Here is a 25,625-nt window from a genome sequence, read left to right on the forward strand (position 1 = left end):
TTAGAGAAGGGTTTCTAAGATCAGAAAGTCACAACTATAGGGGACACTGTGTATATGCCTGTGACTCTACCCCTCCCCAACTTTTCTATATGACTCCTCACTGTCTAAAATTAACTGATAAACATATTCTCATTATCTCTCTTAGTCCATAGGTAAAACATAAGCTCCATGCAGGCAAGTATTGTAAACGTCTTCTTCACTACTATATCTGTAGTGCATAGAACAGTGCTTAGCAGATGTTAGGTGTTCAACCAGTACTTGTGGAATGAATGAATGAATGAATGAAAAAGCAAAGACCACCAAGCAGGTTTCTCTGTTCCAATTCTATGACCTCATGACTAGTAAATGTTCCCACATGTTTTCTGCTTCATTGAATGCTTCTGCAAATACAGGCACATTGGCTTTGAAGAGGCACCAAATATCACATTTCTAAGGCAACTATCTGCTGCCCAGGACTAATGAATGAAATATAGTTCAGCTCAAAGCTAAGAACTTTTTAAAGGCCAGAGATCTCTCCCCAGCCTCATTTGTTTCTGTTTAAGCAGAAAATGTCTGTGTAGTCCTCTAACATCTGAAGAAAACGTTTGAACATCATTTAACAATAAACTTGACAAGATGAAAGTGATTCATTCTGCTGTTCTGCTATAGAAAAGGGTTTTTAAAAATGTGTGAAAAATTGCTCAAGTCTATAAATAGAGCAATGCAAAGTAGAACTTATTACTTATCATGGCAGGTACACATTAAGGATTTCCCCCAGAGACCTGATCCAGTTTGCTATGTGACTGGGGTATGTACTGAGTTCTCAAATAGCGCTGGGCAAAATGAGCAGCTTGATTTGTGTGTTCAGTGTTGTAGTTTTCATTAGCAATTCAGAGCAATGGCAGTCTATTCTGTTTGAACTTCTCTCATGCCTTAGTAAGCATGGCTGAAGTACAAGAAAGTGGTACATATTCAGCAAGTGATTTTAAAATAATACTTCCTCTAGTGTGCAATTTAGTTGAAATTTATTTGTGGTGACATAAGACTATGCCTTGAGGTTCCCTAAGACCCCTGTGTTAAAGGAATGGTGACACAGGCACAGTGCCAGGCTCTTTGTACACTCGGTCCCCTATATCTGAGAAACATTTTATAAGAAGGCTCTAGGATACAAGGACCAAAGCTACAATGGAAAGACTTTTCCTTCAATAGCTTTTGCTCTAAAAAATATTAATTTTCCCATTCTCTAGGTTAGAGAGACAGACCTTCAATTCAGTGTTTTAAAATTAAGTGACTTTACTTAGGGTCGGTGAATGTCTTATTGCTTGACTGGCATTGGGGAAGGTGAAGAAGTATCTTATACAGTTTACTATAGCATTGTGTTCTGAAGCCCACTGATAACTCTTCTTTTATCCTTCCACCTTAAATGACTTTGAACAGCTTCCCAAAGTTCAATCCCTCCTATATCATGTTCATAAATTTTGTTACATATATTCTGCCTTACTATAATTAACATGATTTTCAGTAAATTTAAATTGATTCTTTTTCTTAGTTTTCTCTTAAACTTTAATATCTGAGAATTGGTATGTTAATATTATTTTTCCCAACATAATTTTATATGTTTCCAACTAAAAATTTAAAACAAAGGTTTATAAGTCCCCTGAAATCATATGGCATCCATCAGTGTTGGGGAAACATGAGATTCTTCTCAGATGGAATGAGTTTGAGAACTCCAATGCCATGCACTTTATTGGTACATCAATAAGTAGTTGTTGATTTTTAGAGCAGAAATACGTCATTTAAGCAGGAGCAGAAGACATTTCGGGTTCTGCTAAAAAATGGGAAAAAAACCATCAACTTATAGTTAAAAGATAAACACTGAATAATATTTACCCAAAGTTTAGGAAATAACAAGAATATTTCATAACTCTTCAATGTTTGTACACATTTCTAAAACCTACTACTGAGCTAGATATTAAGCAGTTGTTCTAAGGACTGCCCCTTCAGATTTTAGGTGGAAATACTTGACGCAGCGGGCAACCCTGTTCTGGTTGTTCTGATAGCAGCCTGGTGCTTCCCTGCTTTCTACATGGAATGTGAACCAGTCTGCATCAGTTCTACACCTCGCACCCATGTGTGCTTCACAGCATTGCTCCTTTTTTTGTCCAACCAATCCTTTACTTGCTCCTTATGTCCATAGTAACAGAATAACCTCATTTTTTGATCCTAAGCATTCCTCCAAACTGAGCCTCATATGCTCATTTAACATGTAATTATCCAGCACCCACCGTGTGCCAGGTGCCATTCCAGGAGCATGGATGTGAACTCGGCCTGTAAACCTCCACGCCCCTACAGTTGGCATGATAGTGGGGGAAGACAAACCTGCAGCAAACAGTGCATCTCTAACATTAGATGAAGCTATGCTGAGCACAATAAAGGGAAGTAAACTAGCATAAGACGTAGAGTATGGTGGAGGAAGAAAGGCCTGGGCTGTGTTCCAAAGGAAAGTCAAGATGCCCTCTATGCCACCACGAGGCAGTCACATTTGTGTGAGCCTAAAATGATGGGAGACACAAGGCTGACATTGGTAAGAGAAGAGGCTGGAGAAAGAGACAGGAGAGATCCTGTGAGTCTGTAGGCTGGAATAAGACCTTGGATGCTGAGTGTGACAGGAAGTCATTGCAGCCACTGAGCAGGTGAGGTACTGATGGGGTTGTGTTTTTTTGTTTTAACCTCTCTAGCTGCTATATGCAAAAGAGACTTTAAGGAGACAAGGGTGAAAACAGACCAATTAGCAGGCTTTTACAGTACTGGGGGCAAAATATGATGGTGGACATAGAAATAGTGAAAAATGATTAAAATTTGAAGGTGGATGTAGTGAAAAATGGAGGCAGAAGTAGAGCTGGAGGTAGTAGAAAAGGGGCCACGTTTTGAAGAAGACAGAGACAGAGAGCTACTGAGGAAGAAAAGGATGAGTGCAAGAGGTGAGTGGGGGCCTCAGAATAGAGCTTGGTTGGAGATATGCATTTTGGAGCTATGAATGTGTAGCTGGTATTTTCCCCGGGGTTTGGGTGAAATTGAGGTAGTGCCAGTAGGTTGAGAAGAGATCCAAGGTCCAAGCCTGGGGCAGACCAACCCTCAGAGATCAGCAATAAGGGACAACCCACACATGGCACCAAGGAACAGACGCAGTTAGCGGAGAGCCAGGAGGACTTGGTACCCTGGGATCCAAGCTAAGAGCCACGTGCTGCTGAGGAGGAAGGGAAACACTGGGTCAAAGAGTGATGATAAAATGAATGCCATGAGTCTGAGAATTGACCATGAGACTTGGTGGGGAGGGAGTTTCAGAAGACCTGATGAGAATAGTTTCCATGGAAATGTGTGAGGGAAAGCCAACCTGAGGTGAGAACAGGGCTTGAGTAAACAGAGGCAGAGAATGTAGACAGCTCTCCCAAACAACTCCATCAAGGGGAACAGAAATGGGATGGCAGCCAGAGGGGACATGGGATCTGGGGGAATTTTTTTTAAATGTATAAATATAAACATAAATACACACACACACTTATTTCATATATGAAAGGGTTCAACAAGCTCATGTGCTGATTTGGTTGATTTAGTGAAGTGGGAGAGCGCTGTACAAGGGAGGGGGAGCGGAGGAAAAGAAAAGCTTTTGAAGAGGCTCAGGGGACAGAGGCTGGGGGTCCAAACAGAGTCTGCAAAAAGAAAGGCAGGGAGGAACTTCTGTCAGGAGGGTGCCAGAGTTCCCACGAGACGATATGTGAGTCCCCTCTGATGGGTCTATTTCTTAGGGATAAAAAAGGTGAAGTCACTCACAGAGAGCTAGAGAAGAAAGGGATGCCAAAGGCTTACCGAGGGAGGAGCAGGTGTCATTTCAAAGACTGGGAAAGTGGATTACCCAGGGCAATGTCAGAGGATTACCCTGCACTACAAGTACATTCCCATCTAAATGCCACACTCTTCTCTCTCACCAGCCCTGCCTCCTCAAATCAAAAAGGGATAAAGCTGACTTACCCCTCTAATGCTCCTGCCCCGTGTCATCTCCATGTAGCACATTCCATTTCCATTTGGAGCTCTCCTACTACAACTTCTTTCCATACGCATTTCTGTTTATGAACACCCAGAGCATTTTGTGATTTTTCTGAAGGCTTTATGCAGCTTAGTTCATCCTGTCTCAAGTTGCTCTGCAATTGTTTTCCTGGATTCTAGACTTATCTCTGATTTAAGATGGCAGTTCCTTGAATCCAAGAAAGCATTTCTTTATTAAAAATTCCCCCCACAGAGTTTTGCCTAGCAGGATTCATAGCTGGGTGCAGCCCGTGTTTGTTGAATTAAAGATTCTCCTTTCATGACTTACTTTAAGATCTCATCATTATTGTCCATCATCCCTTACAAAATGATGAGAGGGAGTGTCAGGACATGGCATGCTCTCACTAATCTCTCACTAATAACTCCCTAAATCTACCACACACAGATGCTCATACATACATTTTCTTCCCTTTGTATTCTGCTTTAAATATTGAAAACTTCACATATAACTTCTTTAATATTTTTATCATCCCTTATATGAGTGGGATGAAATTTCCCCCTCTGAACCTTGACTCATTGGCTTTTCTAATTCTTCTGAACCTTCCCAAAGTAGGTCATTTGATTCTTCAATACACCTAAAACATTTTCCCAGAGTTGTTACTTAAACAAGGAAGATACAGTCCTTCTTTCAGTATTGATGTATGTAACACTGTTTCCATACCCTGGTTCTCTTTTGCTAGTTGCCAGTGCTCTTTAGCATAAGATATCCAAAACTGAACATTTCCTTCAACAGCTCTGGAATGATTTACTTTATTCCTGATCATCACACATATGTACTACTATTCTTAGCAGTGAATAAGTCACAAATTTGATAAACACTAAATAGATGTTAAGAAATTTGAGCATTGCTGTACCAAGACAACCCTGTAGCATCCCACCAAAAACCTTGCTTCTCTCTGCAGACTTTGGGTATCATTCTTCATGAGCCTCAAAGCCACAAATTTTCAGCTCACAATGCTGCATCCTGTCTACAAGTTATTAGGAAAGACCTTTACAAAGAGTAAGTTGTTAAATCCACTATGACAAAAAGGAATGTCAGTGTATTGGAGTTGCCTGGCTATACCATATCTTGGTGGGCATAGAAAATACAGCCCCAGAGATAAGAAAAAAAAGAAAGAGGTATCTCTGCCAGCTGATAGTACACAGAACCAACAGTCTTTCTTACACTTGTATATGTACCAGAAGACCATCTGCCAAAAAGAACAACAAAAATGAGATGCTCTCACCATTTGTATGGGCAGGAGAAAATCAAGGATTAGAAACAAAAATGATCCATGGTTTCAAGTATTTCAAGTCATATAAAAAATGATTGATATGTTCTCAATGATCTTAGAGGCAGAACTAGAAGTCATATGCTACCAGTTAATAAACCATCATCATTCCCCTGGCTGAAGGCAGCCCACAAGGTATCACATATAGGGCTGGGGATGTGGCTCAAGCGGTAGTGCGCTCGCCTGGCATGCTTGCGGCCTGGGTTCGATCCTCAGCACCACATACAAACAAAGATGTTGTGTCTGCCGAAAACTAAAAAAAAAATAAATGAACCTTTAAAAAAAAAGGTATCACATATAACTCTTGGCCCTATTTCACACCCGTACTCCACTTGTCAGTTTACACACAGCCTTCTTTGTTTAGTTTATCCAGGCTGCATTCGGATATATGACTCATGCTGTTGTGATAAGTTATAGGAAATTGGGTTTGGATGCAACCTAAGGTAGAACTTTCTAAGAAGTACAGAAGGGTTAGGAACACAGGCTCTGGAGCTAGATGCCTTGTTTGAATGCTGGAATGCCATCCCTGCTTGCTTACGTCTCATATTCCAGTTTTCTCATTTCGTGAAATGAGAATATAATGAGGATTATATGAATTAATTAATTATATATATAATTAATTTTATATATATATATATATATATATATATATATATATATATATATATATATATATATAAAGCATCTGTAGTAGTTAGCCATTGCTGTGTGAAAATATCACCACAAATTTAGCAGTTTAAACCACGCACATTATTTCACAGTTTCTTGGGTCATAATATTAGGCACAGCATACCTGGCCCTCTCTGGGTCATGCAAAATTCTAATCAACATGTCAGCTAGGATTGCAGTCTCAGCTGAGGCTTCACTGGGGGAAGATCTACTCTCAAGTTCACTCAGGTTACTTGCAGAATTCAGTTCAGGGCTTCACTTTCTTGCTGGTTGTGAGCCAGGGGCTGTCTTCAGTCCCCCACAGCTGCCTGCTTCCTCCAGCCTGCAAGGCAGGGAAGTCTCCAGCATGATGTGCAGAATCACATACACATGATCATGTACATCTGGAACCTTTGCCATATTCTTCTGGTTAGATACAAGTCACATGTCATGACCATATCAACAGCTGGGAACAAAGCCAAGGAGGAGTTAGGGACATTAGGTCACCAAAGCCTACCTATTGCAGCATACTATGTCAGTCATATAAAGTGTTTCATAACTATCAGTTATCCTTCAATGAAGCTACCAGAAAGTGTTAATTTCTCCCACTGCAGTGTTCACAGAGGAACTGGGTATGACAGTAGGTACACAGTAAAGGAAACCAAGTAGAGGCAGGTCTTGAACCAGATGATGCTAAAGGTCATCTGTGACTTTTGTTCAGCTGCCAGACACAGTGGATGAACTGCCTTCTTTTTTTCCCAGTCTCCTCCAGAACCTTTCTGAGTTCATTCCTGTTTTTCTTCATGTATTCTGTTTTTTTTCTTTTTTTGACCTGATCTTACCTGTGCAAAAATGAGGAATTAGAGCATCCTATATGATTTTCTTTGAATATTCTAAGAGTTGCCCTGGTGCCTCATAAAATAGCCAACCTTGAGGGCAGGGTGGGAGAAATGAATGAAATACTTTTTATCTCTACTACTATTTGTCTTCTAAGAAACCTGTGCTTTGTTTGTTATTTCTGTGTCTCTCAAAATCCTAACCATATTTGTTTACCTAGACTTCAAGCCAAAAGGGCACCTAACATCACCAGGAAAAGGGAGAGTTAACCAATTGGACTTCTAGGCTCTCTGGATCTTGCTGTTAAAGGACAAGTGACTTTACCCATCTGATTCACTGCCCAGTTTATTAATGTGCCCTGCTATGTGTATAGAAGAACTGATAAATATAAACTTTCTGTTTAGTAGCCCAGTGCTGAAAGAGGACTGATAAAGCCTCCATGGATGACAGCACAGAATCCAGAGATAGGTTCTGTATGCTGAGAGGTTATTGATTTACAACATTCATAGTCTTGCATATTAATTTTATCAGCACATGTGTCAGCCCTATTTCTGAATTTAGTCTCTGAAGAATGTGACCCAAGGATCATATGCACACCCTGCACAAACACCCAAACATACCATCTCATGCATACACACCTGTCCATGGCTCTGTTGGGCTGGGGAGGGTATGTGGGAATGACTGAGGGACTCTACAGCCATTCTAATAACTAAATATTATAAATACAATAACCATGAAGCATTCCTGTTATTTCTCTAATTTAGGCAATTTCCCAGTAGAGTATTAAGGTGTTAATTGCTTCTGCACTTCTTAGGTTGACAGATATGTCCTTTTTCACCTAGGTGAAAGAAGTAATTATTGTAAAGCTCTTGTGGGCTTGGTGAGATATTCTCAAATGGATTTTAAAGGCATTGGTAGGGCATTGTACTTTTAAAGAGAAACTGTCCTCTGTTCTGTTCATGCTTGATAGCAGGAATGAATATTATATTCAGCCCACATGATACATCTATTGAAGGAAACATGCAGTAGAAAAAGGAAATAGAGTAGTAATATATTTTCAGGAAATATGTATCCAGATTTCAGAGATGAGAAAAATATGTTCTTGTATGAGCATATATCACTGAGATGAACAAAGATTAGGTAAAACAAACAAAGACAATAACCTTTTTCCTTTAGACATTCATTAAGGCATATTTCCCCAGAATTTTAAAACAAAGTAATTATTCTCTGAAACTGGTGTGGCCTTCCAAACAAAGGTTTGATAAGTCACTAACTCAATACAAATCAGAAAAGATTCTTTTATCCATTATGTGAAAGTGACTTTTATGATTCATGCATGAACAATATTTTGTTATAATATTTTATATTTACATTAAAGATAGTCTTAGAACTTTTTATTAGAATTTGGAACTTTTTTGATAAGAGTCTAGCAATTTGGTCAAGCCAAGACAATTCATGTTAACTGATGATATTGTGGAAAGAAAGATGAATATAGAATTAAAACAGATGGTCTAAAATTCTAGCAAAATGATTTTCCCATTATGTGTCCTTAGGCAAGTTATCTAACCTTGAAAAAAAAAATCTTCATGTTGTCATCTTAGGATTCTGGGTTTCTACAAAAATCAAATGCATGTAACTCTCCTGGCCAACTTAAATGCTACAAGGATATAAACTTAGAATATCAAAGAAAGACCTAGGTTTTGTGGTGCTCAAGTTTATACCATTTGAGAATACAAAAGTATCTTCTTCAAGTTTGACAAAACCAAAGACTATGTGAATACATTGTTGGAATCTCTTAAGACCTTGTATGAAGCTTGTGCCAAAGAAGTTCTTAGAAATTATAGAGTCAGTAACTCAACCTGTGCATTATTATTATAGACCTACAGGATGCCACAACTGGGAATAGCCATATCTGTCAGCTGATGGCGGGGAGGGGGGGCAGGAGGGGTCCCAAATTTTTTTAGCAATAGAAACATTTTTAAAATCTTACATGAAAGAACAAGAGAGAAAACAGATAAGAGTAGCATAATGTGGGACCAGATACTTAGGGATATATACCTATTTTTTTCTACCTTAAGAATTTCAGTTGAAAACAGAATTTGGAGAAACACATTTTATATATCCTAAGCACCACTCACTTGCAACCCCAATACATTTCAACACCTGTGAGACTTGGATGTGTTTGATAGTTGTACTTAAGCCCGTAGGGGTTATGATGTCATCATTATTTTCTGCATATACTTTTACCAGCTATAATTCATGGAAATACGATTAAATACAACCTCTTAAAGTTTCAAGCAATGAACCTTTAAGGACCATTTTAGAAAGAAATTTGCATTGTTCTCTAATGCATTATGTTGACCCTGTCCCACAGGATCAAGGAAGCACATGCATCAAAATTTGGTGTAAGATTCTCAGCAGCCTTGAAGAACATCCAGGGACAATTATAGAACACCTTCTAGTCATGCTTTGTCACCAGTGTAATTAATAGCACAGAAAAACAATATCATATAGAAAATGTGGACATCAATGACACTGATTCAGAGGATGGAGAAGTTGGAGAAATACCTTAACTGGTTTATTTCATTTACACTTTCTTATCCATTTATACATATTTTGTTCTCTTTAATAAGTATGAAATTTTAAGATCTTAGTGGCAAGAAATCTTTTTAAAAAGTGACAATAAATTTTTTCTTACTGGTAAATAAAATAGTATCTTATAAGTGATGGCATTTTGAAGTCAACAAAATATAGTATTTTTAATTTTATTTTATTTTATTTTTTAAAAATTTTTTGTAATACCAGAGATGGAACCCAGGGTCTCACACATCCTGAATAAATGCTCTATCACTGAACTACATTCCCAGCCTGAAATATGATAATTTTTAAGACATATAGTCAGTTTTTTTATTTTAAAGTTTAGAGACTAAGGCATAGGGAGGGCCTAGTGACTTTCCCAAAGCAATATGCCAGTTTTTCTGGGGCTTAATGAATCTTTGTAAATATTTGTTAGGTGGCTGTCTTTAATTGTCCCCAGACTAAGCCCTTGTTCTACCAATCACTACTGATCATGTTGTTAAGCTCTTCAATGGCTTGAGAACTTTAATTTTTACTATAATAAAAATTATTTGAGAGCAGGAACTAAGTCTGTATCTTTTTTTTTAAACAAGATATCAATGTACCTGGCATTTAGAAAATGATCCATAGATATTCAATGGAAAGGTAGATGGATGGATAGATGAATGGGTAGATAAAAAAGACAAAAGCATCTGAAATAGAGTGAGACTAGAAGGTAGTTTTATTTGGATAAGATAGTGTTACATATGGTGATTGAAGTATTAATATAAAGAATGGAACCAAAGAGGAAGTAGCAGTGACTGGTTTGTCTACTCATTTCCTTACTTTTCACCCTAATGGGAAACAATTTTCTAGGGGCAAGAATATAGTTGTTTCTTATTGGAGAATAAAGTAAACTTTTGACCAGAAAAGGGGCCAGAAGAGAACACTGCCCTCCTCCCCATATGGTAAAGAAAGCCAAAAGTAGTATATGAGAGTGTCCTTGATATGAATGGCACAGCCTCCTCCATCCTGCATCCCGGTGGGCCTCAGTAGGGCTATAATAAAACTCAAACTCACTGTGCAGCAGGCTTCCTGGCTCCCCTGTGGAGAGTCTGCAGGGCTCCGCGATGGCTTGCCTCTTGGTTATCTGCACCGACTGCACTATTAGTTTTCCATCTGTTCCTTTATTTAAAATGGATCAAATCTCATAAAACAAGTGGGAAGTCATACTCCTGACATACAGGCATCTGTAACAAATGAGAGCTACTGATTTACTGTTACCCTAGTGGCTTGGAGTCTGCCAGAGACCAGCCTTATTTTTCAATAGTATTTTCAATAGTATCCTTTTCTCAATAGCATTTCATTTACATATTCCTATGTCTACTGTTCAGCAATTACTTTATGATGAGTCTAAAAATGTGTAGCATGCCGTTTTATGAGGAGGGAATTTCATGGACCTAAAATAGATTCAAAATGCCACTTAAGAAAAGAACCCTGATTTTCAAGTGTCAGTTTCCCTAAACCCCAAAATGGGAGTATTGTCTTCCTTTCAGGGTTATTCTGAAAGTGAAAAAAGATAATGGGGCTGGGGTTGTGCCTTAGCGGTAGAGCGTTTGCCTCAAATGTGCGAGGCCATGGGTTCGATCCTCAGCACCATCACATAAACATAAATAAAGTTTTAAAAAGATGTTGTGTTCAACTACAACTAAAAAAAAAATAAATAAAAATAGATAATGGACATGAGAACATTATGAAAAGTATAAACTGCCTTAAAATGATGGATAATCTTAAGTAGCTAGAATTTTTTTATTTTAATTTCTGTTTTCAGTCAGGTAGTGTAGCTCATGCTAGATTGGTAGGTTCTTGGATATTCCTGAAAGGAAGAGGCCAACCAAATATCCACTTCACCTGATTATTTAAGATGTTTGATTCATGGAAGAATTTACCTTTTTTCCATTCTTTTCCATGGTGTATGGGACTCCAAGCATTGTTCTCTCATTTTGAAGAAGCAAGAGCACAGAGGCATTTAGCCTCTTCTCTGGGACAATGGTTCGGCTACCTAACAGAGATTCCTTCTCACTATCTTCAGTACACATCTGATGTCTCTGTCTTAGGATAGTCCCTCACTTCCAAAGTGCTCCTTTCTTCTCACCTGCCCATCTGGAGGAGACATGCTCCCTACTGTTGGCTGGATTCCCAGACCAGGGCATCTGACCATTCTATCCCTGGCACAGTAGCTCTGTTTTTTTTATATCCAAATAATTATTCAACATAAGATATTGATCAAAACAGGACATACAAACAGATAGGCAAAATAAATGAATTTTTCCAGCAATATTTTATTAATTTACTAAATTGATTAATTTATTATTATTAACACTAACTTACTGAGCAATTTTTAATACTTTCATTTCTCTTCCTATTAGGTAGAAATGATAGTCATATTACAAATAAATTACCTACTTTCATCTAAAGAACTTAAACCTCTAAATGTACATCTGTAATCTACAGGAGACTTTCCCAGGACTACAGGTAGAGCTTTCAGTCTCCCAGGCTTTGTCATGGACTTCATTGAAGTTGTTGTATAGACATTTGTCTTTTAGATATTTAGAGAGTGACCCACAGGAAAGTAGAAACTGTGATCATTTATCTTTGAAATGCTAGCTCCTAACACAGAGTCTGGCAATTACAAGTACTCAAAAATATTTTTGGTCCAAAACAGTCTACAAGTAGTTATAAGAAGAATGTAGCTAACTTCTGTAAGGGAACACTGGAAATCAAGAATAATCTGTAAGTAAGTTGGAACAATATGCTTAACTTGGAGAATCCAATTTTTAATCATGCCAACAACTTAAAAAATTCAACTATAACTATTTACAAGTTAAAATCACAGATCATATGTTTTCCCAAAGGAAAACTGCTTGGAATTCTAGAAGTAGCACCATTTCTAGATCTCTTGCCAATGCCTTTTCTGGTTATGGCCTCTTGTGACTGATTGCGTATCACTTGGCCAGTCATGCTCTGGAAGAGGGGAGATGAGCCACTTCCTATCTCTTAATAATTTGAGTTCTGGTTTAATTTAGATCACTAGATGATTATAGGAATATAGGACTAATAGATTTGGGTGCTATTACTATCAAGTTCTTAGATGGACTCTAGAGTAATCCCTACTTAAGAATGAATTTCCCTGAAATCACATATAAAACTTTTCTAGAATGAGTCCACAAATTTCATTACATTCTTCAAATAGCCTGATTCCACCAACAGTTAAATATCACTACTAATTATTTTGTCTAATGTTCATAGCAATTAAAATACAGTAGAAGATTGAGAATCTGCATACTTATAATATTCTAATATAAAAATAATAATAATGACAGTAATGTCATGGCTTAGATAAACACTATGTGACAGATTATAAGTTACTTATAAGAAATATGTCACTTAGTCTTCAAAATACCCTGGAACATAGGTACTGTTGTTATCCTTATTTTAGAGGTAACTAAGCTTCAGAAAGGTCAAATGCCTTGTTAATCAATTATTAACACCAGGAAGACTAATGGCAAATTTTGACAAATAACTGATTTTTGAGAAGTGGAAGACAAAACGAATTCTACTTTTCATATTTTAAAAACAATGATTTTTTTTTCACTGAATGCTTTAGGAGATATTTGGTATCCGAATCAGTTGTACCAGCAATAGAGACCACATCTATGTATTCTCTTAAAAACTGATCTAAATACAAATTATATTCTGTGATTTTTAAAAAATTATATCAAAATGAATTCTAATGTAATGTATCACTAAAAAGAAACAAAAAAAAATTTCTAGGATAATACATTTGAAAACCCTGATCTAAATGTCACATACTTTAGGAGTCACTGATTTTTATATTTGGCACTGCATGTTTGTAGATTTCCTTTTTTTTTTAATGCTCCAAGTAGAAACATATAGATATTAATCCAGCATTCCCCTTCACTGCATGAGATAAATTCTGATCATAATTTTATTTCACACGAATATTTGTGCTGGGTAATATTTATATACTGTTCATCCCTGCCACTAATCTAATTTATGCTCATGTTCCCAGGGGATGAGGAAAATTCTGGTACATCCCTCATGTCGTGACACAGCAGTAGAAAGTGCCAGAAGACCTTTTCTCTGTTAGCCTGTGCAAGAACTGAAAAAATGCCGTTTATCACAGAAACCCAGCTTTGATCCCTGCAGCTTTGCTGAACCAGGCAATATTAGGAGGCGCTTGAAATGAATATTGGAAAAAGCATCTGTTTATTTCCTGAGAGGGATACAAATTCTTAGTGCTACCACTAAAAGTAATATACAGATAAAACTGTAGTGTAAGCATTAATATTCTTTGCAAAATTAGTACGCAGATATAGCGCTTGTATTCTGATATAAGCCCCAGCCCCCTTGCTATGGCATCAGTTAAAATGACCAACCAACAAGCCTAGGAAAGGAACTCTGCTCCTGTTCAGACTCTGCTCTTTATCATTCTGCATCTGCACCATGAAGCCATAATTCTGTTTGTCATAAACTGCTCACTGCCCTGTCATAATGCCCTGTGTCAGGACTGATGTGCTCATGCCCTCAGCAGTTACTAGGGTGTAAACGTTCCAGGCCCCATTCCAGACCCTGGAGACACAGCAGAGAACAAAACACTGTCTCTGACATCAGCATTTCAAAATTTGTGACTTACTATAGGGAGTTCTCATTGATGGCATTTCTGTTTTGCTGTTCATGGTATTTTAAAAAATGTATGCACTTGATGGAACTTCAAAGAGTAAGGAGCATTACCAGTGCCTCTTTTGCTGAACATGTGTCTATTGTTGCTTTACCACACTTTCTCTCTTTTTTTTTTTTTTTCCTTTTTCACACGTTTTCTCTTTTTGTGGTGTATCTATGGAGTGAGGGTCTTACCACTTTGGAACTTGACAAAAACTAAGGTTAAATTTCCAGCCTGGTACTTAATTCTCAGTGAGATTCTCTTACTCAATACTGTGCTGAATATTGGCTTCTGTTCCAATCATTCACAACTCTACAAACTTCCTTTGTTTCCTAGCTTCCCTTTCTCAGTGATGGACATCAGCACCCACCAAATCATGCAAGTTGGAAAACTTGAGGTCTTCTTGACCCTCCTCTTCCTAGCTCCCCACTTCCTAATTGGTTTCTAACTCAAAGGAATTTCTCTTCATTAACATATCTGCAGTTCATGCCACCCATATAACTAGTGGTATATTTTAGTCTCTCAGGCATTACCTATATATGACATAGTCAAATACCCATCCCCCCAAATCCACCCTACCTTATTGCCTGGGAACCTGTCAAGACTCTAACCCTCAGTCTTCTTTGAAGTTAGGTGTGAACATGGAATAAGCCATACCCTTGAGAGTATCTGCAGGCCAGTGATGGATTTTACCTCAGCTCTCTTTCCCCCCCACTCTACTGAACACAGATAGGATATGTTCCTAGTGCAGAAGATCCCATACTTTCTCTATTCACAGAACCCTAGTGCCTCAGTAAAATTTTTTCAGCACCCCAAGCCAAATGAAATACAATAGTTCAATTTATGAAGTAGTTAAATCCAAACAACCTAATTCATATTTTGTCCAAACAACCTATTTACCATTTGAAGAGAAACATAAATAGAAAGTTTAAAATATGTTTATTTCATTCTTAAGTAAACCACAAGTGCCTAGTAACCATAAAAATGTGTTTGTTGGACATGGTACAAATTCTCAAACCCACAAATCAGATTAAGCATTGACAACCTCACTTCTTGTTTCACATTGATTTTTACATGGAATTTGCTTCTTATCATTGCACAGAAATCAGCTTTGGAAAGACAGGACATCACCAAAAGCAATGTATTATGATCAAATGTTGAACTAAACTGCTTCAAGTAAGGAGATACTGTTGTGTCCAACAGATATCTAGTATGGCTATGTTTCTCTCAAAAATATAAAATGACCCAGAGTGGACCTGTCACTTCACCATGAAACTTAAGGTATCTCTATGTTTTGGGGAACCAAAGCATTAAGGGATAGCAGAGACACAAAGAAGTTGACTGCTGATCAGAAACACCCATCTAGATGTGGATTATGAACAGAAATATAAGTTTCTGTTATATGTGAGCTATTCTTTATTTTTGGGTTTGCTGACATAATCTGACCTAACTTAATGCATTATATTACTGCAGTGGCTTTTTAATGGTTCTCTTTGACACAGCTGGAATGTGTTTCTCCCCAACACTTCATGCCATTAATGTCAAACTATTGCTTCAACTAACAACAAACTAAAGGCTAACCTTTTATCAAACTCTAATCAGAGTACTTTTCTTGGATCCTTCATGGTCTAAACCTCTGTTTGCTTCCCCATGTCTTTTCTGCCAATCTCTCCTCATACACCAAACCCTAAATTAGTGCCTCAATCTTGGCAGTATGTTAGAACTTTTAAAAAAGCAAAAACAAAACAAAGCACACAACAAAACAAACCCCAACTGCAGAGGTTTTGATCTAATTGAAATGGATCTGTTCTTGGAAATACGAATTACAACACACCCAATACCAAGAGGATAATTTAAATAGCCCTGTAACTATGAAAGAAATTGAATTTGCAATTTTAAAACTCCTCAAAAAGAAATCTCCAGGCCCACATGATTTCACTGGAAAATTCCACCAAATATTGAAAACCATTCTACACAACCTCTTCTAGAAAACAGAAAAAGAAATGCATTTTCCAATTCATTTTTGGAAGCTAATATTATTACTATGATACCACAACCAAAGAAAAATGTACAAAGGAGAACACTACAAGCTATACTACTCATGAATATAGATGAAATTTTTTTACATTTTTTATAGTAGTAGATGGACAAAATGCCCTTATTTTATTTGTTTATTTTTATGTGGTGCTGAGGATCAAACCCAGGGCCTCAGACATGATAGGCAAGTGCTCTGCCACTAAGCTACAGCCCCAGCCCAGATGAAAAATGCTTAATAAATTATTATCAAATAGAATTCGACAACATACAATAGTATTACATCATATGACCAACTGGGGTTTATTTCAGGGATGCAAGTATTACAAAAATCACTCAAAGTTAAAAAAAAAAAATCAAGGTAAAGAAAAATCACATGATCATATCAACCAATGCAAAACAATTGACAAAATTTCAACCCTTTTGTGATAAAAGCTCTCAGAAAAATAGAATTAGAGGGGAATGAGACATTTCCCCCTAAGACTGGGAAAAGGTAAGGATGTCCACTCTCACCATTCTTAATCAACATAGTGCTGGGAGTCCAGTCGGTGCATAGAGCAAAAAAGGTCAGTAAAAGGCACATGGATTGGAAAAGAAGAAATAAAGTTGGTTCTGCTTGCAGATCAAATGCTTATCTTCATAGACAACCCTGTTGAATTTATTAAACATTTTATTTATTTATTTATTTTTAAGAGACAGTGAGAGAGGGAGAGAGAGAGAGAGAGAGAGAGAGAGAGAGAGAGAGAGAGAGAGAGAGAGAGAGAGAGGGAGAATTTTAATATTTATTTTTTAGTTTTTGGCGGACACAACATCTGTATTTGTATGTGGTGCTGAGGATCGAACCCAGGCTGCACATATGCCAGGCAAGCGCAATACAGCTTGAGCCACATCCCCAGCCCGATGAATTTATTAAAAAAGAAAGCAATTTCTCAGAATAAATCTAAGTTCTGTGATGCCACAGAATACAAAATAAATATATAAAAATCAATCATATATCTGTATGCTAGCAATGAACATGTGTACCTTGAAATTAAAAAATAAAATGCCATTTATAATCATTCTCCCAAAATGAAAAAATTTGTATTCTAAAAACTAAAAAAATGCTGATGAAGGAAATCAAAGAATCCAATCTAAATAATGGGAGAGACATGCCATCTTTCATGGACTAGAAGACTCCCTAGAGTAAAGATGTAAATTCTTTTCAAGTTGATAAAAAAAAAGTTTGACACAAATTCTATCAAAATCTCAACAACAGTTTGGTAACTATAGAAGAGATTATTTCAAAATTTATGTGGAAAAGCTAAGGAACAATTTTAAAAAGCATGCATAAGGTGGGAAGAATTGTTCTGCCCAATTTCAAGATATTATTTAATTACAGTAATAAATACTGTATTGTATATCGGAACAAACACAGAGAGGACCCAGAAATAGACCCATAGAAATATGCTTAACTGGGTTTTTTGGAGGGAGGAGTTACTAGGGATCGAACCCAGGAGTACTTCACCACTGAGCCACATCCCCAGTCCTTATTATTTTTTATTTTGAGACAGTATCTCACTAAGTTGCTTGGGGCCTCAGTAAGTTACTGAGGCTGACCTCCAACTTGCCTCAGACTCCAGAGCCTCTGGGATTGCAGGTGTGCCCCACCATGCCTGGCTCCAACTGGTTTTTGACAAGATGCAAAAGCAACTTAGTAGATGAAAATAGCCTATTCAGTGAATGTTGCCAGAGTAATTGGAAATCTATAAGCAAAAAAAAGAAAAAAAAAAGAAGAAGAAGAAGGAGAAAGAGGAGAAGAATCTTGACCAAAGCCTCATACTTTCAATGATCAAAATGGACCACAGACTTAAAATATACATTATAGTATTATAAGAATTATAGAAAATATTCACAAACTGTAAGGAAAACAATGGAGAAAATTTGATGATTAAGGGCTTAGCACAGAGTTCCTAGACTTGATTAAAAGCATGAGCCATAAATGGAAAAAAATCAATCAGTTGGACTTCATCAAAATTAAAACCAGAGTCTCAATGAAAGATCTTTCTAAAAGCATGAGGATAAAGTCTACCGCCTAGGAGAAAATATCTGCAAACCATGTATTCAACAAAGGACTAGGATCTGTAACTTATAAGACATTCTCAACACTCAACACTCTAAAAGCAAACAATCTAATCAGGAAGTGGGGAAAAGGAATGAAGAGACATTTTACCAAATAAATAAATAAATAAATACTCCAAAATTAAAACTCAAATACCTCTTCGCACTTATCAGAAGGGTTAAAATAAAAAAAATAGTGACAACACCAAATACTTTGTAGGATGCAGAGAAGCTCAATTACTCTTACACAATTGGTGAGAATGGAAACAGTCGAGCTACTTTGGAAAATGGTTGAGCAGTTCATTAGAAAACTAAATATGCGCCTACCATATGACCCACAAATTATGCTCCTGGGTATTTATCCCAGAGAAATGAATATTTATGTTCACATGAAAACTGTACATGAATATTTATAGCAGCTTTAGTCATAATAGCCAAAAATGGGAACAGCCAAGATGTCCTTCAGTAAGTGTGTGGTTAAACAAACTCAGGCCTATCTGTGCCATGGAATACCATTCAGTGTTAAAAAGGAGAGAACTATTGCCACTAGATTTGTCTAGTGATATTGAACAAATCACTACAGAATGAAGCTGAGTATCAAAGGTCAACTCTGAAGATTTCACTGTATATAATTTTGTTTATTCAACATTTTGAAATTGCACAATTATGATAATAGAGACTGGATTAGGGGTTTCCAGGGTTACGAAAGGGATAGGAGAAGGAGGGATATGGCTGTCCCTATAAAAGGGTAACCAGATGCTTGAGGTGAGGGAAATGATCTGTGTTTTGACTTCATCCATGCCAACAGGCCAGATGTGATATTATATTACAGTTTTGCATCATGTTACCATTGGGGAAAACAAGGTAAAGGGCACAAGGGATCTATGAGATAATTGTAGATTCTCAAATGTCTTTAAAATTTAATATAAAAAATCCCATCAAGATATTCTGATTGGATTGGACTAGTGTGAGCCCAGGCATCAGTATTTTAAAAGCTATCAGGGTAATTCCCCCATGCAGCCAGCATTGAGGAATTACAAATGGAACTAAAAGACTTGTGTTTCCCTGCCGCAGAATCCATAAAAATTCCTACCATTTGTTGTTGCTCTGGTTTTAACACCCCCCCTCTTTCCTTTTGCCTACCTAAGACTGTCCTTCCTGTACCACTCCTCTGAAAGATCCAGAGTACTGCTGGCCTGGGCAGAGCAGGGCCCTTTTGGGACTCACCAGTCACAGCCCTTCTTCTACTCTTGAGTTGCCTTTATCACTCTGTTATCACAATTTGTGTGTTTCTCCTCTTTCAGCAACTCAAGTTACTATTATCCGCTTTGCACATGTAGTTCCTGAATTTCAGGGACCTGTCAAAAATTAGGGGTAACTGCCCTTTCTGTCAAAAATTAGGGGTAACTGCCCTTATATTAAAAAAAATATAAGCAATGAGGCAGGAGATTCCAAACACCAAGGTTTTCACAGCACAAAGTGTGATTATTATGCCATACGTTTACTCTATGCAAAGTGGTGTTACAAAACCTAAGACAGTCTGATGTGGGTCCAGGATGCCTTATGCCTATGATACTTCTTTTCTTTCTGTTTTTGTTTGTTAATTGTTTTGCTTTGTTTTATCTTTCCACATATCCGAGCAAATCTAGACTCTGACTAATTTTGGGAAGCCGATGCTGAGGAATTTTCCGGCCTCCCCACTCCAGTCTCCTGCATCTTCAAGTCTGGTACTTTTTACAATCTCTCAGGGAGACATGATTGGTAGTGTGACATCCAATCATAATTCTATTGTCTCTTTCACAGAGGTGTCATGAGCAGGCTCTCTCCACTCTTTCACAGCAGTCTTAAAGAGTGAGCTAGTGTATGTTGGCAACCCAATTTTTCACAGAATCTTTGCAAGGTTATATGTTCTATTTTTGCAATAATGTAAGATATATCTTGTACCAGAAAAATCATATGGGGACTTTTATTGATAGTGTTAACTTTATAAACTAATTTAGGGAGAACTGACACATGCTTTATGTTGGGCTATGCCATCCACTGGAATATTAGTTCCTGGATGGCTGGAGTTTTGTTCATGTTGTCTGATGCTTTATCTTCAGTGCCTAGACCACTGCTTGACACATGGTTAGCATTCAGTGTTTATTGGATGATGGAATGGATTGTCTTTCCATTTATGTCGATCTCATATCCCTCAGAAGTCTTTTAAGGTTTTTTTCCTATAACTCTTGTACATTTTCATGATTTTTTTTTTCCTGGAGATGTGACTTTTTGGCTATTGAAGGGGATGTCTTCTCTTTCTACCATGACTTCTAGATGACTGTTGTTTAACTATGTAACATCTACCTGAGTATTATTATTGCATATTAATTTGTAAAAAGCTGTGCTATTAAATTTTCTAATTTGTTTGTAAAACTTTTACATAATTACCAAGTGTCATTGTTGTTTTTCTTAAAATTTTCTAGAGTTCAGTAACTTAAAAGATTGAATAACAAGTCCAAAGAGAAATAGCAAACAAATAATTCAGTTCTATCAGTGAGATTCTTGTTGGTTATATGAGTAAGCAGTGGTACAGATATAAACCTGTAGTTTCTTCTCTAAAAATTAAATATGGTGATTAAGGAAAATGTCAAATCCAGATCCATCTCATTTCTTGCTGGTTGGGCATCATCTGTTCTCTGTGCTGCTTGCTAATTTGGAAAAACTATAATGTTTGCTGTTTGGTCCTCTTCATTTGGGAAGGATTATTTGCAATTTAAATCACAAAAGAAAGAAATTGTCAGTACATATTGACTTGCCCAAGTTCCCCTGTTTTACCACAGTGTTGATTCGCTAAGCCTTGATATATAAGTGAACTCATGCAAATGAATGCATCTGTCTTCATTTCTCTTTGCCATTAGATCATTATGCAAACATTAAACGCCAAAAAAGACATAAAATGATTGATTACCTGAGCAGAGAATGGAGGTTAGCTGAAAGCAAACTCCAGAAGCAGGTTCCTCCCTTTCCAACCACCTCTTCTCTCCTACCTGCTTTGGAAACACCCATAATGAATTTAGTCAATTCCTTTGGGACTAAAGATACTTATTGGCAGTCAACATTCTTGTGATTCAGTGCATTTTCTTGCAACAATATTGTACATTTACTCCTGAATTGTTACCTAATTTATATATCCCTTCTTTGGTCTGCTCTGCTCAGCTAATCCTAATCAATAAATACAACACATCTGTCAGAAGACAAAACTGTGAAATAAATGTTGCATTAACCTCAAGTCTTTGGTTGACATTGTTTCCAGGACTCTCTGTGCTTGCCTTCCTCACAACCTGCCCTGTGGCTTAATGGCCTTTGACTCTGCCTCTGTGACTAGGCTGAGCATCCTGAGGATAATAATGGCCTTCATTTTTTTTTTCATCTTTGTGCTTCAATGTTTGGGTCATAGTAACATTCAGTAAGTTATTGAATGTATAAATTGCTCCAATAACTGGGGCATAAATATTTTCTTTCTTGTTATTAAAACTAGCTCTTAGAAAAAGATTTGAAATATTTTTAAATGGTAAGGTAGTTGACTGTTACCAGTTTAAAGAGTAGCCAGATCAATGGATTTATATTTTAAAGAATAAATTAAAATAGTTATTGATCTTTTCTAGACTTTTAAGATTCAGCAAGAAACCTGGGAAGGGCTTGGTTTCCTTCAAGACAAAACTGCACTGTTTTCTTTCTGCCATAAAGACTGCTTCCAAACCTGTTTGATGGTGTCCCATTTTATGCAAGAAGCATTTTCTTGAAAACATGAGTAGGGACAAAATTTTTATAAATGGAAACTTACTTCTCACATGCCTGGCATTACTGTTTCATCATTGTGTCTTTGTGAATTTGTGACCAGGCTCTAAAAAACACTATGCTTCCCATGCTTCAAGAAAGGTCTATAGCTGGGCACAGTGGTGAACACCTGTAATCCTAGCAGCTCAGGAGGCCAGGGCAGGAGGATCACAAGTTCAAGACAGCCTCAGCAACTTAACAAGGTCTTAAGCAACTTAGCAAGATGCTGTCTCAAAATAAAAAGGGCATTGGATGTGGTTCATGGTTATGCACCCCTAGGTTCAATCTCTAGTACAATAAAATAAAATAAATAGAACAAGAAAGGAATTTCTAAAACCAAAAGTTTAAATATACAGGATTACTCTGCATAATCCAAGAAGATGCAAAGAATTCTTTTTTGGGCAAAAATTGTTAGGCAATTCTATGCTCTGTGGTGAGAATAGTCACCCACCATTTTTTTTTCTGTCATCTTTATTACTTTAATTTTTAACTTTAGTTTTAAAAAATTTACACCCTAGCTTCTACCAACAGGATTTATAGGGGTTATTTGTTAAGTTCATCTCTTCAAATATCATCTGGGCCCATGTGCATGTGAGGGGCTATTTTGTTTTAAGGAGACACAGGTGAAAAGCACAGCAATGGACATGGTTACAAATGGTTCTGGCAAAAAATATAAAAGAACTTGAACTTTTATGCACTTGATAAGAATTTGGGTTCTTGAATTTCAATCCTTATTTGATCTCTCATATAAAATGTAATGCATGAAGCTGACATCATAAGCATTCATACCCTCTTCCTCAGCTTCTGCATTGAAGGGCAGCGTCGGCTCATACCTGTAGTGCTGTGAGACTGAAGGGTCAAAGCAGGCCTCCAGCAATGGTGGGCTGGGACACGGGCATCACAGAGCCTGGAAACCTTGACTGCCCTGCCTGGAATGACATTCTCTGTGGCACTAAGGAAATGAGTGACCTGATGACCCTTGCTTCCTTTCCCCAAGCACTCCATTCTTCTCTGTAGGCTAGATGAAAGGTTCTTTCTTTCCCTGATTTGAATTTTTTTATTGCCTAGTAGAATTATATACCAGCAGCAACAATTTTAAAACCTTGATGATAAGCATTCATAGAGGTTTTTAAAATTATAATGAACTGTTATATGTAATTAAGAAAAGGATGGAGGTATGCAATCGTTTTTTTTTTTTAATTTGACTCTGAAAAAGCAAGTCTATTCTTGCATTTTAATATAAGTGTCTTTGATGTTCCAAAAGTTTATAACCCTGAAATTTGGGGTCAAAGCAGGCCTTTGATTTTGGAGAAGATGGGAAAGCACCTAGTTTCCCCATTTGTATCCAGAAAGATCGCAAATAGTAAAGAGAAGAGTAACATCATAGGAGTTCTAAAACACTATTTATCATAATTAGCCTCTGGATATGTGAATACTGACTTCTCATTTTTATTTCTGAAAGGAAAAATATTCTTAATATTTTCTTACCTTCTGTTTTTGTGACAAATGAAAAGGTTTGAGTTCCCCCTTGGTGTAAAGACATTGTTCCCACAAGATCTGTGAGATTTTACAATTTTGTTGCATATTGATAAATTGATAGCAGTTACCCTGAAATTCCGAGGACCAACACTGCCTTGCCATACTGAGACAAATTCAGCAAGAAATCGTATCAGTCGTTGCATGAGCCATTTGGTGCTGGGTTTGTAAATGACAAAAAAAAAAAAATGAAAGTTGATAATATTTTCCTTGAACCTGTGGAGAGCTCTCTTCTCCTGTCAGTTGGCTGCTGAAATATGTCAGGAACTTGGAGTCTGTTACTACACAATATGCATTTGTATTGTTATTTAAAATCCTGTTCTAACTTCTTAGGACTTTCAGCTGTTCTTTTTGGAGTTACAAGGACAGAATTCAGAGAAAGTCACTAGGGAACGGTAGGAAACAGAAGCTGAATATCATCATTGGTATATAAGTCTATTTATTGCCAACTTAGAGCAAACTACCCCACTGGTGCTGGTTAATAAGCCCTTGTGGAATATCTGCCTTTGATGCTATCGGTGCATACCTCTTGATGAGAAAATTTTCAGCTTACAATGGAAGGAGACCATGGATATCTTTTCTCATGGAAGAAAAAGTGAAAAGAGTTTCTGGGGAGAAGTCACCTAATCATTTAATAGGACAAACGCTTTTCTCTTACAGAGGAATTCAAGGGCTCCACTGTGGTTGAATTGATGAAGAAGGAAGGCACCACCCTGGGTCTGACAGTGTCCGGAGGAATTGACAAGGATGGCAAGCCACGGGTGTCCAACCTGCGGCAGGGAGGAATCGCTGCTAGGTAACTGCCTCTGTGGGGAAATGGGAAAGAGACGTGGGGTGTAATTAATTCAAAAATTAAAGCTCTATCAGAAAAGGTCACTAATAAATAAATGACAGTGCCATCTGCCAGGCAGCACGTCCTCCTAGAAGCTCAGCAGGGCACAGTTCAGAAGCTGCTCCCCCGGCCTGCCAGTGGCTTTTCTGGCCTATGATGAAGTCACTAGGGAGGTTTCTTATGTCATTTAAGGGGCAGCCAGCCTCTGATAAGATTTTAATTTTAACATATATATGGATCTAGACCTAAATGTGCCATCAAACAGCAGACGGGCTGCAGTGGGGATGAGACACAGAGATCATCTCAAAGTGAAGTAGATGACCCATGTTATGTATCCAGGGATGCGTCCACAGGGGGACAGGGCTGGCCAGGAAGAGTGGGAGGCCCAATGTCCCATTTCCAAGTAAAAAATTTGCTTTTCTGATTTTCTGCTTGTGAGACTGCCCTTTCCACCAAGATAAAGAGATGGTTTCCAAAGGACAGAAGACTTGGAGGGGAAGTTCTCACTTTGCCCTTCTTCCCATGAACTGCAAATTATTCTCACATTGTAAAGGCAGAACGTCCTAGATACTGGGCAGGGGTGGGCTTGCTTTAGAGATACATTCTAAATTTACCTCAGCAAGAGAAGATGGAATATTGAGCTTTATTAAAAGTGAGATCAGGCTGTGTGTGGTGGTGCATGCCTGTAATCACAGGGACTTGGGAGGTTGAGGATGGAGAATCGTGAGTTCAAAGCCAGCCTCAGCAAAAGCAAGGTGCTAAGCAACTCAGTGAGACCCTGTCTCTAAATAAAATACAAAATAGGGCTGGGGATGTGGCTCAGTGATCAAGTGCCCTTGAGTTTAATCCCTGATACCCCCCCCCAATAAAAGTGAGATCAGGGGCTGGGGATGTGGCTCAAGCGGTAACACGCTCGCCTGGCATGCGCGGGGCACTGGGTTCCATCCTCAGCACCACATAAAATAAAGATGTTGTGTCCACTGAAAACTGAAAAATAAATATTAAAAAAATTCTCTCTCTTCTTTCTCTCTCTCTCTTAAAAAAAAAAAAGTGAGATCAGGGGTCCTTAAATCCTAGACACTAATGTTCTTGTCCATGTAATTCCAAGTTTAGAGTTCTTGTCTTATAAAGTATCATCTGAAATAGTGACTACTTTTGATAATCAACC

The 25,625-nt window shown here is 37.6% G+C and overlaps 1 protein-coding gene across 21 annotated transcripts in view; it reads left to right on the forward strand.

Annotated features, from left to right (window-relative positions):
• The window catches only part of Grip1 (glutamate receptor interacting protein 1), a 666,343-nt gene that overhangs the window by 504,729 nt on the left and 135,989 nt on the right, over positions 1 to 25,625 (forward strand). For all 21 annotated transcript variants that reach the window (XM_078053199.1, XM_078053198.1, XM_040280352.2 and 18 more), the window contains one exon: positions 24,286 to 24,421. In XM_078053199.1, coding sequence (XP_077909325.1) covers positions 24,318 to 24,421 — 104 coding nt within the window. In that variant the 5' untranslated portion in view covers positions 24,286 to 24,317. The remainder of the gene's footprint in view (positions 1 to 24,285; positions 24,422 to 25,625) is intronic.

Source organism: Ictidomys tridecemlineatus, chromosome 6, assembly GCF_052094955.1.
Source record: "Ictidomys tridecemlineatus isolate mIctTri1 chromosome 6, mIctTri1.hap1, whole genome shotgun sequence".
Taxonomy (NCBI): Eukaryota; Metazoa; Chordata; class Mammalia; order Rodentia; family Sciuridae; genus Ictidomys; species Ictidomys tridecemlineatus.